This window comes from Sander lucioperca, chromosome 16 (assembly GCF_008315115.2).
Source record: "Sander lucioperca isolate FBNREF2018 chromosome 16, SLUC_FBN_1.2, whole genome shotgun sequence".
NCBI classification, from domain to species: domain Eukaryota; kingdom Metazoa; phylum Chordata; class Actinopteri; order Perciformes; family Percidae; genus Sander; species Sander lucioperca.
This window is the reverse complement of record NC_050188.1, coordinates 17,673,548-17,692,822: the sequence shown is the minus strand read 5'-3', so window position 1 is coordinate 17,692,822 and position 19,275 is coordinate 17,673,548. Positions and strand designations below refer to the sequence as shown.

General features: G+C 42.5%; 1 protein-coding gene across 2 annotated transcripts in view; it reads right to left on the bottom strand.

Annotated features, from left to right (window-relative positions):
• jarid2b (jumonji, AT rich interactive domain 2b) overlaps positions 1 to 19,275 on the bottom strand; it is a 112,188-nt gene that overhangs the window by 48,632 nt on the left and 44,281 nt on the right. For both annotated transcript variants that reach the window (XM_031296242.2, XM_031296240.2), the window contains exons 2-3: positions 12,523 to 12,649; positions 4,747 to 4,870 (exon numbers count right to left, since the gene is read on the bottom strand). In XM_031296242.2, coding sequence (XP_031152102.1) covers positions 4,747 to 4,870; positions 12,523 to 12,649 — 251 coding nt within the window. The remainder of the gene's footprint in view (positions 1 to 4,746; positions 4,871 to 12,522; positions 12,650 to 19,275) is intronic.

The window sequence follows — 19,275 nt, the reverse complement described above, 5'->3', positions numbered from 1 at the left end:
AATACTTTCTGGCTTTTACTAGAACACAGTTTGACATACAAGGTTATGCTTCTTATTGAGAGGTTTCTCAAAATAAGATATTCTTGCAAAATCCTATACTTTTTTTAATATATTGATACAGTATTCTGAGTCATCTTTTTAATATATTGATACAATCTTAACAGCATGTTAACTGCTCAGCTTACAACAGATATTTCTGCAGCTAAAAAAACCACACACACTATTAAGAGGACTTTTCTAACTTTAGGATGGACCAATTGCTCCAGATACAAAAATCCACCATTTTGTTGTCAAGAAGCACAATGCAAACCAGTTGTAACATGGTTAATCTGTGCTACACTCACAGCGCTAGCACTTGTATTTGACATTGATTATGGGAGCAACTCTTTGCGCTGAGTGACATTATGCACTGTGATGGATGGTTAATACTCCTTCACCCCTGCCAATTCAGCGGCGCAGAAGGCTTTCATAAAGCCGCAGCGAGCCCGCGACAATGAGATGGGAGTTTAGAGGCGATTTTGGAGACTGACATGCTGACATGCAGGGGTGAGTCACTGACAGACTGACAGAGAAAGCGGGAGACAGAAGAAACAAAGAGACACACAGTGTAAACTGTACTGGAATAAGCACAGACACAGTATTTAGTGGTGTTCCAGATTTCTGTTTTGTTCAGTCATAAAAAGGCACACAAAGCCACCATTTGACTGCAAAACCAAAGATGCCTTTCTAATCGACTGGCTAAATGCTCAGAGAACTATCTTACCAGCTAATAAGATCAATGTATGCCTGTTTGTGCATGTGAGTACTCCGCTATGTATGAATACATTAGGTGTTTGTAGTACAGCTAGGTGTTGCACTGCATATAGGTTCCCTCACATCTAAAGTAAATCAATAGACACATTATGGCCTTCTATTAACACACACATTTGCAGTGTGTAATGCATGTAATCCCTCAAATGAAAATGGTGATTATGCATTACTGACAGGAGTCATTGGTTACGCTAGACAAGATGTGTGTGTGTGTGCGTGTGTGTGTGTGTGTGTGTGTGTGTGTGTGTGTGTGTGTGTGTGCGTGCGTGCGTGCGTGCGCGCGAGCACGTCTGTGTGTGTACACACTTGGCATTCATTAAGTCGAAACAAAACAAGCGGCAGCAGCTGAGTGTGAGAGTGTGTGTCTTGGCTGAGACAACAGAGAGAGCAGATTCAAAGAGAGCCAAAAGTGGGGTTCAGTTGAGTGAAGAGAAAGAGAGAAAAAAGGAGACACAAAAAAGAGGGGGAGGGGGGGGAGAGAGAGAGAGAGAGAGAGAGAGAGAGAGAGAGAGAGAGAGAGAGAGAGAGAAAATGCAGAACTTAAGTTAAAAAGCCTGTTTAAGAGGGCTACTCAACTTCCACACACACTCTACCCACACTTTTGCAGTGTTTCATAAGTTTGTCTTTAGTTTTTCCAAACTCACACACAGTTGAACTAACAGTCGCTAAGTCGCCAGGAGCAACTCCATTTAAATAAACTCTGCTTTAATCAGATGAACTGAAATGAGATGCATGATGATGTAATAAGACATTCTAAAAATCACATCAAGTGCCCAAGATCTGCTTGACATTTAGAAGCTACAAAATGACTACCAGCTTAGCTACTGTATGTTACACACAAATTTAAAACCAGAACCCTGTACCTATATTCTCCAAAGTTACAGACAGACAATCAAGCCACAGACATGTCCTCAATCATAAAAAACAAACCACACTTGAGTCTTGTTTAGATTGTACATGTGAGAGCAGCGATACTGAATTATAATTCCAATGAATGATTTACTCATTTAATTTATGACTTTACAAGATGCTGGCAAAATGAAAAAATTATGACAATTTATTGGAGAAGATGCTTCTGTGGCAGCAGAATGTTTTATGGCTGAACAGAAGACTTCCTTTGTGGATAACACTAAATTATTTTTTAATCATAAATGCAATGGATGAGGCTACCTGCCCTTCTCTGCTAGCCAGGACAACAACTTCATTGTAAAGACTATTTAAAAGCCTGTTCTGAGACTTGTCTTGACACCTCAGTGGCTGGTAAATACACAGACTTTGTTAATGTAAATCAGATGTGGGAAAGCAACAGAGGTGCAGGAATATAATAAGTAGGTCAGTAAACCATGGCAGTGAAGATGAGACTGTGTGCAGTTGTGAATGTAAGTTTGCATGTGTGTGCAGGGCACACTCTTGGCAGGGGAAACCCCATTTGGAGAATATGGTCATGCTGGTAGGAGAGGGCTACAATGAGCTGGCATGTTTGAGGGGATGTGCTGCCAGTCTTTCTGCCAATCTCAGGAGCATGGGAAGGCAAACACAGAGTTGATCTCAAAGACTTCTAAAGGCAGCCGCTTCCTGCCAAAAATCACTAGCACCTGTCCTTCTGTCTCTACCTCCCTTTCTCTCTCTCTGCTGCTCCTCCCCAGTCTTTCCTTTTCTGTCTATCCCTTCATCGTCTTTCCACAGTGTGAAACTTTTTCTTCACTCAAAATGGAACCAGCCATAGCCACTGCTCCTCCCTTCTGTTTTGGCCAGTGCCAGGTGTAAAAGCTCCTGGCATCATTTCATTTAGTCCTGTTCAGGAACAGTGCGGGCCAGCCATGCCAGGGCACTGGAGCGTGCACACGCACACTTTTAAGAGGGCATGAGACATTACCAAGTACCCAAGTACTGGCTAGGCTTGTGTTTCATTAGCATCAGATAGCAAGCCTTTCTTCATTCAGTCCTGCTGTGTGTATGCATGTCTGTGTGTGCATGGAGTGATCTAATGAAAATCACGGAGAAAGCTGGCCTCTTACTGAAGTCCACTCAACACACAGCACTATAGGCCATTAGAGCAAGAGAGAATACAAGTATGAGAGTGTCATTATACGTTATTTCTTCAGTGCTTTTCTTTCTCAGTTGGTAGAGAGTAAAGTGTTTATGCTTTACTATAACAACGGCCAGAGGGTCACTTGGTTTCAATTCAATACTTTCTGTTGTTGTCAGTCAGGCCATCCCCACTACAATTATTCTCTAAGTGTGCCATCCAACCTCATTTATCCTGTCTGACTTCAAAACCATGTTTTCTACTACTTGCAGATTTTTTTTCTTTCAGACAAGGCTATATGACTTCCATAAATTCCAAAGTCTACAAGGTCTCTTAACTTTTTTTACATCTATGGAACAGCCTGCTGAAATACTTTAATTTCTTATCAGCTGCTTCAGAGGCATGCTCTTCTGTTTCAATGCCAGGTAGATGAAAGCTTGTAATGACCGAGCTCAGATTTGGAGGTTACAGTATCGAATGACAGCTAGCAGGACTTAGGCAGGTGCTTGACACGCAGTGAATGGAGCCTGTATGGGCTGCTCATTACAGAGGGACATCTGCTGCTGTCCGGCCCCCAGACTCCACCCCTTGCTTTACACTGATGCTTTGATGCCCTGTCAGTGTGTGCGGCAGAACAACACACACACACACACACACACACAGTAGCCGGCTGCTCGAGAATAAAAATATAAAACAAAAGGTGTATTTCTGCTGAAAATATAAGCGTGAATGTAATTGTGTACTGTGTGAGAGCATGTGGTGTTGAGGCAGAGGGAAAACATCAGCTTTGGGACACACACTAGCCATTTTAATCTGCTGTACACTCTATGGAGAATGATTATTTGTAAATCATATTTTCCAGCTTTTGATTTCAAAACCTGTTTCATGCTTAATGCATTAGAAGCATCATATTTGCCAAACACCCTTTATTCCATTTTCCAAGAACATTTTTATAAAGAGAGCAGTGTTTTCTACCAATGTCTCTGAAAATTACAACACTAATCCAATTATTACTAAATGTATGTACGTATGTATTTATTATTTGTTTTTGTATTTATAGTTTTTTTATATTATTCTTTTTATGTATGCACCTTCAAACAAAACAAATTCCTAGTAAGTGCTACTTACCTGGCAATAAATCTCTTTCTGATTCCGATTCTGAAAAATTTCTTTCTGAAAATTACTATTTATTTCACCGACGAAATCCATTTCAATTATTTACTCGTGATATAAGTGCCTTGTTTAAAAAAAAATGTATGCCATCTGGAAATTAATAGCTTATTGTAATCTGCAATAAGTTCAATTTTTAAATGATTCATTTGGAAAAGCATGGCAACATTCCTCGAAGTGGCTAATTATAAATGACGGCAATGGCATTTACATAAAAAAATGAGGGGGTGTGCTCATTAAAAGACCTTGACGCTCTTTTAAAAAGGGTGGTACCAGTTACACTTCACCGTTGACTATCATCTTCTGTTACTGCACAGTATGAGTGAGGGAGGAGGGGAGAGAAAAGTCAGAAGAGGAAGAAAGATGAACAAAGTAGCACTGAAACCTTTTTGAGTTCATTTTGCTGGGGATGTTGTTAGAGAGAATACATGGGACGCATTGGGAGACGGAAAGAATCAATTACACAGAGACAAAGAAAGAAAATAAGGAGGAAGATAAAGCATGTGTGTGTAAAACTTGAAAGCATCTGGTATCATGTGGCGACTTCTTAACCCTCAGAGCTCAGGAAAGTCATCACAACTAAGCTGCACTTACAGTCCGTAACATGTGTGCCAAGTTTCTCATCACACTCGCAGTTATCAGCAGCCTTTGGTATGAACTCAAGATGGGCTCACAATTCTACACCGACACAAGATTCAGGGCACATACACACAAACACATACACGCATCAATCTCACCTCTTCTTTGCAGGACCGTCCTCACAGTACTCGTGGCTGCCATGGCCCTGAGAGCGCAAGGACCCATGTTCTTTGTGGCTGCCCTTTGACCCCGAGCCGTTCAGCTGCCCATTGGCTAGGGAACCTGAGGAGAGAAGCACGGAAAAGGTTACCAGCTATTATTTTTTTCTGTCCTAGCATGGTCCTTTGTGGACATTTTATGATTCAGGGGCTTCATATATTGCATAAAAAAAATATAGCTTGAGTCTCTGGGGAACAAACACCGTTTTCATCTGATAGTGTTAATAAAGCCTTCTGTTTTTTGTCTTTGGTTTGATGCAGTACAGAGGGCTAAGAGAAGAGTAGATACAATTCTTTTGATAAGATTATGGTAGCTCTGCTTTATCTGATATTGTACAGAACAAGGAAAACAGAAGAAAGACAGAAAGAGAGAATGGGATAAATACAGAGAGATCCAGAATGTACAAAAACACTGAGCTCCTGTGCACGGCAGACACTGCGAAAATAGTGACACGTTGTCCATCCAGTGATTGTGACTAAATGACAAAGATAGTCCTTTGCATCACGTATTGACAACTATTGCAGCGTCTTGGGGGCTAGCTTTGGAGTAAGGAGAGAGTTACTTATTCATTTTCATCTCAACAATTCCCCTTGTCAAGTGCAATTGCTTTTCTCTGCTGACGTACGTGATGTCTGCCCTTTGACAAAGAATTTGAAAATATAAATAACAACCCTGAGGCAGTGAGAGAAGTAAACAGATATTGCTGGACTTGACATTCTTAGTGAGCCCAATTGACAGAGCCCTAATTAAATATTTAGCAAACAACTCAGACAAACAGAATAAGCCCCCAGACAGATTCTAAACTCAAAAGCAACAACAGGCACAGAGAATTCAAATTAGGTCAAACAGAGGAGTGGAAGTCAATGGTAATTAAGGGAGACAACCAAATTAAATAGATATCACAAGGCTTGATTTCCTCATGAGTAGTTCTTGCAATTCTTGGAACGTGCCATGCAGGCCTGTATGATTGAACAATGACACGTGAACGAGCAAAGTTATCGGGGAAACAACTCTGGGAAGTTCAAAGATTTATTTTTATTTATTAAAAAAAAGGAGAACACAGGAGCTGCTAAGGATACTGCAGACATGTTTAAAACTGCAGATGTAATATCACTTTTCAGAGCTGAAACTGAAGATGTACGTTATATTAGCAAGTGAGCAATGCAACAATCTAATATTTGACACTGATAGTAATTCATCACATTTGACCCACTTTGACAAGTTTTCATGACTGACAGAACTTGGGTATGGCAGGTTGTTCAATTTTTCACGTTTTTGCAAAAACAAATGATGACTCACTGAACATTCAATCTCCCAGCGGTTTGTTTAACCAAGAACGCTGCGGTCATAAACCTTATTCACCTTTCTACTGGCATGTCACGTTCTCATTGGCTGAGTCTTAATTCATTGCCTTCCTAGCACACCCAGTGAAATTCCATTTGACTGATGCTCTGCGGGGGATGTGTCAATCACCATCAAATAACTCCCAATGGTGGGTGTCAAAAGGAAAATAAATTAAGATAATAACGACAGTGAGTGGAGCATGGGTTAGGATAAGTGGCAACTTGAATGATATCCTCTTAGCGAGGAGGCTACTGTCGAACAAGCCCAGGCTCCTGTGAGAAAGATGGGACCGGGAAGGCAGTAGTAAGATCAAATGACCGTGGAGGAGACAGGATGAAGATGAGCAATTGTGGGGCAGGTAATAGTAGTTTTCAAATATTTGATTTAACTGAGATTTATAAATGTGCTTTGGGCTGAACACACACACACACTTTTATTATTGCATAGACACACTGGCGGTTGGTTTACCTCACACACACAGGGCAGGTCAGTACCTGAAAGCAGGAGGTACAGTCATCAGACACGCAGCTTTGCAATCAGAAAGTTAACAGGCGCCGGCGTGATGAGTAGGGCCATTGCACTGCTGGCAATGCTTTATGTTGGTGGTGCAGAGCCTCTAAGCCTATAGGCCAGGGGTGAATCACTGCCTTACAATGTCATGATTAGCACGAAAGGCGCACATCCGATTGTATTTAATCAATCAAGAGTTTCCCTTAAAAGAACTTTAAAGTTTCCCCTTACGAGCAAAAGTAACATTTCCCAAAATGAAAAAAACTTCATATGGCAACAGAGAATTTAATTAATCTGCATTTGGAAAATATTTAATTCCAGATGAATTCAAAAGCGTAAAAAAAGTTTAGAGAAATTTTGAGGGCACTGATTAAAAATGATAATTAGTTGAGGCACTACAGAGAGAGATGGTACAAAGAGTCTTATCATGACTTATGGACAGTATGTTTTGGCAGTGAAACTTGCACCAGAGCAACAAAAAAAATGGAATAGCTCATTAACTTTAATTGTGCTCAGAAAGTGACTGACGCGTGATGTCCCCACAGAACACAAACAAACAGAGGCCCATTCCACCGCCCACTCTTCTTCTCTTCTCCATTCCCTCCCTCCATCTAGCCCCCCCATTCCTCCAAAGAGTTGCTTGACATATGCTGGTTGCACATGAATGCCCATCTGAGGGCCAGAGCTAGGAATCTTGGGAAGGCAGAGGGCTGGGATGGATGAGTGTGGCAAACAGGCAGGGAGCCAAAGCCTGGTGCCTAAACTCAACTGGTGGAGGCCTACAAACAAGAGGCTGGTGTGAAAGGTAAAGGCTGGGATGGGATGTGGCAGCTGAGGGATATGCTATCCCAATAGCTGCTCCTATGGGTGGGGGGTTCCTAATCAGATTTATGCGTGCTTAACTAAGCCCATCACCTCACTATGTTCACCTCAAAGAGTCAAAGAGAGAGAGAGAGAGAGAGAGAGAGAGAGAGAGAGAGAGAGAGAGAGAGAGAGCGCAGGAGGGAGTGAGTGAGCAGAGGTACAAAGCGTAACATAGCATATCACAGGGCTGAGAGGAGCCTATTAGTGTGAGCTGCAGTAATAAGTGGAACTATAGCAGAGCAGTCATGCCAGAGGAAAGACAATCATGATGGGGGCAAAGAGGGACCTTATAGGTTCTATATTACACTTACAAACACAGGCTTAATGTGAGAAAGAGTGCAATGCCTTACCTAATGTTCAGGGAACCATATAAGAGCCATGAATGTAGATAGCTATGATAAAATGCTTCCTTGTTTCTAGGTTAGCAGATATATGGTAGTAATCAGTCTTTTGACTCTCATCTCATAAATGAACCATTTTGTACAATTTGCAGTAGGAATTCTAATGTTATACAAGACTTTAATCTCCCTTTCTCTCTTGTAAACAAGAGCACTTAAATTCTATTTCATGCCCTTTGTTCAAGTAATCCTCTGTGCCTGTATACAATTAAAATTGCCGGATTATATATAAAAAGAAACAATGGGTAGTTTTATTTTAGGGAAACTCCCCATAGTAGCCATTCCCAGAAGCTTTTCAGAGTAGATGCAGATACGAAAATTGACTGTCTGGCGAGAGGATTTCAAATAGCTCAAAATATATTGCTCTTCCCTTCAGAATTGGACCCAACAACGCTTACCACAAGCCAGAACAAAAACATACAACAATGTGCAGTTCAGAAAAATGGCATCTGCTCTGTACCGTTCAAGGTTGTAAATCTAAAGCATCAACAAGGGAAAGATGGGGTTCTGTAATTGCTTGATCTGTTGTATAAAAAAAGCATGCAAGGGAAAATCTCCTCTCTGCTGGTATTCCAGAGAGAGAATAGAGGGCCCACACAGTGTTTTAGCTACCACTCTGGCCATGCAAGGGGCTGGCGGCATGGGAAATACAGACAGACAGCAGAGTGACAGCAGAGCGAGTGCTGAAGGAAAGGGGACGACAGGCATAAAAAAGGGTAGGACCGGCAGGTGCTGAGACGGGCAGACAGACAAGAAGAGAAAGAGAGGGGACAGTCAGAGAAATGGGCAAACAGGGAGCCCTCTCTCTTTAGCCCCTTCTGTTTTTAAGGCCAGCAGCCAGCTCCTCCATCAACAGCACTCAGGAAAACGGAGAGGGAGGAAAGGGTGGCGAGGGAGAAAAGAGGTATAGACGAGTCTAGCAGGCAGAGGTGGTGAGGTAAGGAGGTACAGGAAGAAGATGCAGCTTTAACGATTCGGAGAACAGGGGGTTGTAAACAGGACAGAGGGAAAGGAAGGAAGGGTGGTGATGGAGGAAGAATGGAAAAAGAGGGAGGGCGGGTTTGGGTAATAGGCACTGTAGGTACTTAAGACAGATTGGGCAAAGCACAGGAAGGACAAAGCTGAAAAGAGGGAGATGGTGAGAAAAAGGGAGCCAGAAACTGATGGACGGAACAGGAGGGTAAAGGGCCTATGGTGAGGGGCGGGGGGTGTGGAGATACATAATCGAGGAGATTGAGCAGCGGGAGGGAGAGAGGAGACAGGAGCTTGCGGAGAAGGCAGTAACCAGAATCCTATTGATGTGTAATGAAACCCTGCATCGGGGGAGAGACACCCGGAAGGACAGATGGATGGAGGAAGACATGGATGAGAAAGGAAAGGGAAGAATGTGGCCGTGATGGAGTGGGAGAAGGGTGAACAAGCGGAAGCTGGGACCCAGAAGGGCATAATGTCATTTGTTAAATAATGCAGGAAGGGAGCGGGAGAAGCAGGAAGTGTGATGGACACAGAGATGGACGGCTGCCAGCAGCGAGAGGAAAAGTGGCTGGGGAGATGGCATGATTGCTGGATATGGGCAGGGACACACACACACACACGTTAAAAAGATAGCCACTGCTGCCACACAGTGACGGAGAGATGAGGAGGAGAGAGGGAGAGGTTGGGGATGGATGGAGGTATGTGGGGATAGAAAGATGGAGATATGAATGCCTGGAGGAGACAAATGCTGCTTTAAGGAGATATTGCTGTAACCTCCTTCAATCAGATGACACCTATTTCCCAAAATGGTGGATATCTTTGGGTTTTGGGGTATTTGTGGCCGTCACCTGGGAATCTTATGGCCATTTTTCACTATTTTCAGACAAACGATTAACTGATCAATTAAATAATCTGCAGAATGATTGACAATGAAAACAATTGTTTGTTGCACCCCTACTTTCAATTATTTTTCTATAAATAACGTCATTAAAAACCACTAAAAATGGCAATCATAATTCCCCAGAGCCTGAAGCAATGCCTTAAAATAGCTTATTGTGTCCAACCAACAGTAAAAAAAAAAAAAAAAAAAAATCAAATTCATAACGATATCAAACAAAGAAAAGCGATAAATACTCACATTTGACAAGCTGAAATCATTTTGCTTATTCTGGTAATCAAGTAATCCATTAACTGACTAATCATGCAGATGTGACCGTTATCTCTAATCCATCATATTCTGCAACTCTCATGTACATGTAAGGTCTGGCTCTCCAAAATGGCTGTTAGCTTCATAATAATGCCCCTGTGAGGCTGAAAACTGTGGCACATGTCTGGTCCCAACATAAGCCCAGACTCTCTAACCCACAGTCCTCTAAAACAGCAGGAGCTGCCCATTCAGGATGTAACGCATGCTGAGTGTGATCTTCCAAAATGGCTGACAGTTTCACCACAACGTCTATGTGAGACGGGAAACCGTGCCGCTCGCACAACCTCCAAAGCATTGCTAACCCATGGAGCTCTAAAACAGCAGGGCCCGTCTATTCAGCTGGGCTCCCTTTTGTGTCAGCGCGGGCTGCTGTCGTTACCCCCGGCACGACGGGCTGCCGACGCTTTCTAATGAGTCATTTTTATTCAGGCGATAAGGTCAGCTACCCGTGGCGGCTTAAAAGGCCCTGAGGAGCTCAGGAGTGGCAGCTAAGAGATGCCAGACAGACACACAGATACACTAGCTACAGGGATGGGGGGGGGGCACAGACAGAGAGAGCAGAAATGAAGGTGTGAAAAAAAAAATAGAAAGAAATTACAGGGGAAAAAAACGTTAGGTATAAATGATAAGCTACATTTCAAAAAACACTTCCCTCCTGTCTGTCTGCCTGTCTCCTTTTCTGCCTAGCTGGCTGGCTTCTTTGGCTGGGCGTGAACTTTCAGAGGCTCTTTTTTCCTCCTGTTTTCTTTTCGTGTCTGGGTTGTGTTAATGTCAGCTGAGAATAGCTTCTGAGGCACGTGTGAAGTTCAAAACCTCCGCTGTTGGCTGGCAGAGGTTTTTTTTGTGTTGGAGCACCAGTGTCAAACAAAGACATGGTGGCAGCTTGGTTCAAAACAACCTGTGCTCTCACTGTTTTTGTGTTGTTTCAGGTTTACACAGCCTAAAAGCAAAACCCTTAAACTGTTACTGTAGCAGGCTTCCACCTGGAATTGGATTTCTGTCTAACTAAGCAACTTTAAGTACTAATTCATGCCAAGGTTTCTTAAGCCCATGCTTAATTGAGTGTAAATGTCCAAGCTGGAAAAGAATAACCCTTCTACACAGGGTTTTCTTGTGTGTGGCACTGGTGAGGACCTCAGAGTCCCTCTGTTTGATGCGTAAACAACATTTGAAAACTAGTGGGAAATACTTTCAGCTCAAGGGTTCCTTTGAGAATGGGACACTGAACAAGCAAAGTAAAAGACTGCAGCTCGCTGCCTGCTGACCCACAACAAAAGCAAAATGAGAGTCCTTGATCATCTGTTCTCATTGGATTCTCTCCATGTTAAGTATAATCAGGCTCCGTTGTCAAAGTAAACATGCTTAGTCTCCACTAATAAAACTGTCGCCTTCAATTAACGGAATAAAGAGCGAGACTGAGACGCCAATGTCAGCCAAGCCAGACAAAATTGGCAGCTCTAACATTTACTCCACAAAACGCTATTGCAGCAGTTTCCTTGCTTTCATTTTGTCAAAACAAAGTGAAAGTTTTCAACATGTCAAAGTGCTACATTTCAAGATATCCTTTAATTTTGTTGCAGGGCTGTTAACAGTACACTGCAAGAGATGAAATTAGTTTTGTTCGATTTAAATTGACCTAATTTCAGCTAAATAAAAGATTTCCAGGTATGGGATGGGTGACAAATAAGATACTTTTTCATATGTTAGCTAAACTGTGGTAGGTAATTTGTTTTTGGCGTCGTTGGCAGCCGCCGGATGTTGCAGTGATGTGTGTTGCCGTGGTATAACTCCGTTCTCTTCGGGAAACAACAACAACAAACTTCGAGCTTGCGAGCTACACGCTGAAAATGGCAAGTTTTGAAGAAGATTTGGATCGTGCAACAAGGCAGGCCTGCTTGGTTCTTTTAGGGAATGGTTGTAAAGATTTACAAAGAATATGTTTACGGCATTTACTATCTGACTGGACGTTTTGGGACTGATTGGTGGGGATTTTCTATGGACAAAATACACACGCCGATACACTGGTAAGAGCAAATTACATTTAACCATGTATCCAGCTAATTCATATAGCTCACGTTACTGTATTGTATGAACAGTTCACTTCATTTAATATTGTATGTGCCGTTTTCTTTTGCAGGGTGCAAATGTTCCACCAAAACAAGTTCCTTCCTGAGACTATTATGCAGAGCCACCGTCTCTACGATTGGAGCTTAGCGCGGCCCAATACAATTGCGATTGGTTTAAAGAAACGCAAACAACCCAGAGTTTGTTTTTTTTCTCCTATCCTGGAATGTATGTGTGGAGGAGCCAGACCATATTGAACAGCGCTGTGGAGATAGGTCTGGCAATGCGAGACTAATCACAGTACAAAGACACAAGTGGAAGGATGATATTTAAGGTCATGGAGATTAACTTACCATTGGAGTTCGGGGTTCCGTCACCATCCAGCTGCCGTTTCTGTGCACTCCTAAACTCCTTTAGGGAGAGGTAAAGCACCTTCCGCATAACACGCTCCTCTGACCACGGTATGCCATCACTGTCATCCTGTGGAAACATTAAGAGAGAAAGAGAGAGAATTGGTCATTACAACTATTGTCACGGACCAAACAGTGGTTTCTTTCACCTATTTTAATAATCATTTCTGCACTTGTGGGAAAGTACATTTCTGATACTTCTGAAAAAAATGAATGTCCCCATTTCCACGCATGAATTCATGGAAAGTTATGACAGCTTTGGTAAAGAGAAACAGACATTTGTATAATGTGGAATCTTCCTTTCATATTGTTCCGGTTGCATCCTTCCCCTCCATTTCTCACTATATTGTGACATTAGCATGACACAACATTAGCATAACATAGCATTAGCTTGCAGCTAGGCACAGCGCAATGCATTTGCATAACAATGCGCAAAGGACTGCATCTCCCCACAATGCCATCATAGGAGAGTGTTATGGTGATGAATAGATAGGAAGCGAATGAAAAAAGCATCATGGGACTGCGAGTTCATGTGTCGCTAATCTCTCCCAGCGAGACTGAGACAGAAGATGTTATTGTCAAGGAGGTCACCAAAAGTCACACACACACACCACACATCCTTTCCCAAGACATAGCTATTTTCCCCCCAGTCAGTTTAAATCTGAGCAGAGCATTTTATTCAAAACTGCATTTTGCACATAGAGAATTTCAACAGATTAATAATAAAATATTCCACTGCAACAAGCATTAAGTGTCTTTAGTGAGTGTCCAACAGCAATAACTATACTTCTCTCCCCCCTCTCCCCTACACTCATTGCTCTAGTAGCTGCGTTTGATGTCGAACAACGGTAATGACTAAAGGAAATGAGATTAGGACATGAGCATCAACAAAGAGGTATTAATAAATAATGGAAACTGGAAATAGCTTTTCTCTAGTCAAGCCATGGGGTGAGTGGATTTCAGCTGTAAGGTTTGAAAAAAGAAAACACTTTCCGTCTTTGTGCAAAAAGCTAATGTATGCTAATTATTTGAATTAAACACAACACATTTCTGATCTTGTCGGCTCATCCCAGCGAGCACATTCCCTTCTGTCTGAGTCAAATGCAATGTAATGAGAGCAGACGTGGAAGAGCAACGTGTGTGAGAGCGCGTTCTGATCATCCAGTTGACTCAGATCATTAGAGTTGGCTTGGCTGAGATGTTTTATCGCTGCTGTAACAAGATACCAGTCACAACTGAGTCAGCTTATATTTCTGTCTGAGTGTGTGAACGGGAGAAAGGTAATGTTATCCTAATATTATGCATCCTCCTACAGCCAGTGAATAAAATGCTACTGAAATGACCACTGCTCATAAATGTCTTGCTTTCAGTACTGCAATCCCAGGTCTAGTATACTCTACCAGAGATGTTGTGATGGTTCACAGTTCACCATGGTTTTTTTTTTGGGAGGGGGAGGGGATAAGATTAAAAGCAGGGTGTCTGCACATGATGGAACTGATGGGTGACAGCCCCGTCTCCCTGCATACAATACGCATTCCATTCACTGCACCAATGGTTTGCAGCCTCTGACAAAGGTTGATAGGGTGTGTGTGTGTGTGTGTGTGTGTGTGTGTGTGTGTGTGTGTGTGTGTGTGTAGTCCCTCATTACACTGTCACACGTGAGCGTGCATGTACATACACACACTAGTGAGAAAGTAGTGCAAGTATTCAATTATGCCATTTTCACCTGTAGTTAATGTCATCTAATCCATTCTGTGTATGTGTGCAAAAGCCTCCCAGGTAAGCACCAATTACCTAGACAGCTCATTGGCACTCTTTCCCTCATGGTGTGTCACAAGGCCAAATGCACACACACACACACACACACACACACACACACACAATTGGTAGTATATATCAAGGTTAAAAAACACTGTACCATATACAGCTTCTATGGTATGCATATCTATACCTGAAACCAAAAATTGACCTTAAAAATAATCTGCATTTCTTTTTCTCTCACTTTCTCTCTGGGTTCCTCACAGTTGTTGGCAGCGTGCCAAAGATATTTCCTGCACCGTGTACACATAGAAACAAGGTCTGAAAAAAAATGGGGGGAAAAAATGCTGACTGACTTCTCATCAGCTGGGTGGAAAAAGAGTGTTAAAGCTCTGCTCTATTGCAGCTGCTGTACCCCGAAACCTCACTAATAGTTCTTCATAACTTCAGATCATCGGTTAAATGGGGGTGTGTGTGTGTGTGTGTGTGTGTGTGTGTGTGTGTGTGTGTGTGTGTGTGTGTGTGTGTGTGTGTGTGTGTGTGTGTGTGTGTGCGTGTACACGTGCGTGAATGCTATCCAGGTGTAAAATAAAGAAGTGATGGACAGGAATAGCATGCAAAATCCCTCCGAAGACATTGACACTGCCTGCCAGAGGGTAAGTGTAGCATGACAGAGGAGGGAAAACAGCTACTCAAATAAGCAATAAGACCAAATTGCATCTATCAGTCACACATTGCAGTGTGTGTGGTTTTGCCAGAGCTCTTTAGAGACCGCTCTTACACAGAGCAATGCCAGCCGAGCACTACCTGGCACTGACACACACATCTACAACCCGACCAGCTCCCATCAGGCTAGTGAAATCCCACTAATGAGCGCAGAGACCTTTTCTGTGCACATGAGTGTGTGTGTGTGTGTGTGTGTGTGTGTGTGTGTGTGTGTGTGTGTGTGTGTGTGTGTGTGTGTGTGTGTGTGCGCACACACACACACACACGCAAGTGAGGCATCAGGAACGCTGTGTGCCTACTGTCACCCAACAACCCCATTCCCAACTTCTATGGAATACACAGGTAATCCAACCTGCAACAACCACACAAGTACCGGTACACAGACTGACACGTTTGAGGCATCCATAGGGATACTGTGCTTAAGAAGTATGCATCTTCCTCTCTTATACTCTGTCGCTCTCTCTGTCACTGTCACACACACACACACGCTGCGATTAATCAGACAGGAAGTGCTTGGAAATATACCAAAGGAATCCAGCTGGGCTTCTTTAAACATATTACCCCATGAAACGTCTCTAAAAGATGGAATGCAACGGGAGAAAATATCACTGAACACACACACCTGAGACGCATTATTTAATTCTTGTTACATTTAACTATTTTCCTGACATTATTCTTGCTTTTTTTCTTCAAAATGTAATGTCCAGCTAAAGTTTGTGTTTCTTACTTTCTAAACCAGCAATTGTTTTTGTGAGATTATATTGAAAATATGGACAAATATATTTAAAATTCAGAAGAGGCAAAAGATCCAGTGAATAAATACCCGAAAAACTGAGAACAATCACAACCAACACAAGTGTTACAACTCTTCCAGGAACAGAGCAAATGTGTCCATGTTTAACTACCAAACTATAATATTCCTGGGGAGTCTTTTTTGTGTGGTCCAAAAGTATGTTTTACTTCGAGACTATATGATTACCCCTGTGCCAAAGATTCAGCATTTTGTAATACTGAAAATGTGAGTGAAATTTCTTATTACACCATTCACTGAAAAAGACCCATTGTGCCTTTAAGAACATCACAGAGCCTTGGTGTTGTGCTCTTGCTCTGTGTGTAGAAAGCGTGACAGAATGCCACACTAGTGTCAGCTCCACAGCTTAGACGTGCCGGGGATTACTGTACAGGAGAGATGGAAACCACAGATTTAAAAAGGTGATCAAACCCGTTTTCTAACATTTAGTTGTAGGAGCTTCAGTTTTTATTTTACAATTTAATTGTCCAACAACACATTTTCTGTTGTAAGTTTAAAAAAAAAAAAAAAAACTAACGCATGTATACATCCACACACTTGGGAATCTGTATATACGTACATATCTGTGTGTGTGCGTTCTCACTAGCCGTTCTAAAAATAGCACTGTGCTGCTGCAGACTGTGCGGATGTCATGGCAGAGGAATGTGGGCCACGCGCCAGCTGCGATCTGCTCTACAAAACCGGCCCAAAATCTGTTATTCTAACACATTTCCCTTTAGGTGGAGGGACGGAGAGATGGATGGCTAGATCAATGGAGGAGAAATGTTATTTTAACAAAGCTTGGGTTATTGTATCCAGTAGTCAGGAGTCCTGTCTTTACCCCACTACAACCCTGTTCTTCCTTACTCCACATCTTGATCTTTCTTACTCATTCACCAACACATGGGCCCCAGATGACTGGCTGCAAGGGATTCACAAGTGGTGCAGATGACAGCGATAACAATAATTTGATTACCAAATATATCACTGTAACCTTTCCTCCAAACATGTGGATAAGAAACATTTAAAAAGGCATCTTGATCATGACCCTGTGGAGAAAACAAAAACAACTGCAAAGTATCAAAGAAAGCCTAGACAATGCAGCAAGAGGTCCAAATGATGCCTCCACAATAATGGGGGGGGCTCTTCAAAGCAATCTTGTGAGTGAAAGATGCAAATAAGAACATCTAAGCAGCATTTTTGAAAAGAAGTGACTCATTATAAAGCTGACGGGAAATTACTGTCAGTCCAGATTGTTTTGAGACCACTGCCCGCTTTTGATGTAAATGATGGCTACTGTTTCCCAAATGTGATGTGATATGACAAGCAGTCAGCAAAATTTGCAAACAACTGAGGCAGTGGCTAAAACCAAGCCAACTTCCTCAACTATGAAGCACGTGTTTGCTCACAAAACTCACATTCCGATCCTAACTACATCCTGGTCCCCATGTCCCTTATGGCTTCAAGTAGACCGGATGCTTAGCTCAGCTCAGAACTCATAGAGAATAGGCGAATGGAACAAGGTTGTGGGGTTGCCGGGGACGAGAGGCCCTATATAATCGCCTCATTACTCCCCAAGCTCACTACATCGGAATGTGTGTGTGTGTGTGTGTGTGTGTGTGTGTAGCCACAGGGCCTTCCCTTTAAACTAGCCACGCTGGGATAGCCCCAACAGTTAGAGTAGAAGGATCCAGAACACTTCCATCTGCAGGAGAGGAGAGGCGGTGAGAGGAACGCTACAAGGGCTGAATGGCTGCAATCATGTAAATGACTTAAACCACCGTTTTTCCAGAAGCAGACATTCTATTGAACACAATTTCCAAATATTAACTTGATGCCAACAGATACTCTGTGTCAAAAGAGACATTTTTAAATTGTCAACATGCAAGAAATTGGGTGTGTGCCCACATTCTCTCTCAACCTTTTCTTCCCTTCCTTTCTTCATGCAGCAAATAAAAGATTTCTCCCTCAGAACAATGCTTTCTGTCTGCAGCCTGGCCGTGATGGTCTCTCCTGCTGAGCTCAGTGTCACAGACACGCACGCACACAAACCTGCCGCGTCTCCACTGTCAATCATTTCAGCGCTCTGCATTTGCACACTCACGCACACACAGTCTGAATGTATCTGAGCATACGTAAGTGACAGACTGTCAGCGCCATTCAGTCCTGTCGAGGATAAACCGCCATCAGGCTGGTAAAAAGTAGAGCAGAGAGAGAGATGGAGGGAGGGAGAGAGCTTTTAAATACAGACGGTAACCAAATTTATTTTGACTGAAAGAAATAAATGTCACATAGCTCTGAAGAACCAGTGGTGGGTGGGTGGGTGGGTGTGTGTGTGTGTGTGTGTGTGTGTGTGTGTGTGTGTGTGTGTGTGTGTGTGTGTAGCAGAGGCCTAACTGGCAGCATAACAAAGGTGCAGAAATTGACTGAGGTGCCCACCTACACTCGCTATGTGACCAACTGGCCCCTGTTCTCACCCTTAACCCTAAACACACAAACGGCACACAACACAAACCCTCACCAACATTGATAAATTCTCAAACTTGTTAAGCTGTATTTCATGCATTTGTTTTACATTGTTTATCTTCAAGGTTTGATTGTAGACAAATAAATGAACCAGCTGTCTGACATTAGAATGCAGCATATCATGTGTGTCTAAAAAGTCAATTGTTTGACTGGAAACCTACTCAAAATGTAATCAATTGATTATGTGGGTCATCTGTTCACCAAATGTCAGCCAAATCTTATATTAACTTTGAGAGGTGTCCTTAAAACAACCAAACATTATCAATTAAGCTAATCTGTACAACTGGCTTGTTTATCGCATTCCTGGAACACTGACTGTTATAGCAGTATTGATAGATTATCTAATAGTAAGTGGAAGGAGTTTCTTCAGGTTTGCTTCCAGCCTCAGTGCAAACATGGCGCACAGCACCAGAGGAGCATTACCGTAAAGAGTTTCCTGTACATTCGTTGCCACAAAGCAAAGAAAGGATGGTGTGATTGTTGTTGTGGGAATTTTAAGTGACTCTCATAAAGTGAAATGATAAAGTAACAGCGTTATATCAGCTTAGCAGCCATGTCTGTCAGTTTCACAGCCTTGTTGCCATGGTTTTTAGGGCTCGGTTGAGGAAAATTCTTCATATTCTTAAGTTACATTTGGCAGGTTGAGAGTGCTGACTGTTCAGGCAGAGGACTGGGCTACGTCTGGTCTTACAATAGACTAAAAAATACAGGTCTCGTGGTAGAAATGTGTGTTGAAATATGGTATAAAGCAATCCTTGTGTGGATTTGACAGGTTGCACAATGGATCCCATTCAGTAGTAACAGCCTCATTCAACACACTTGCCCTCCAACTCTGTCACAATATCACTTTCACTTTGGCTACTTTCCGCTGACCAGAGGTTTGACTCAATCCTCTT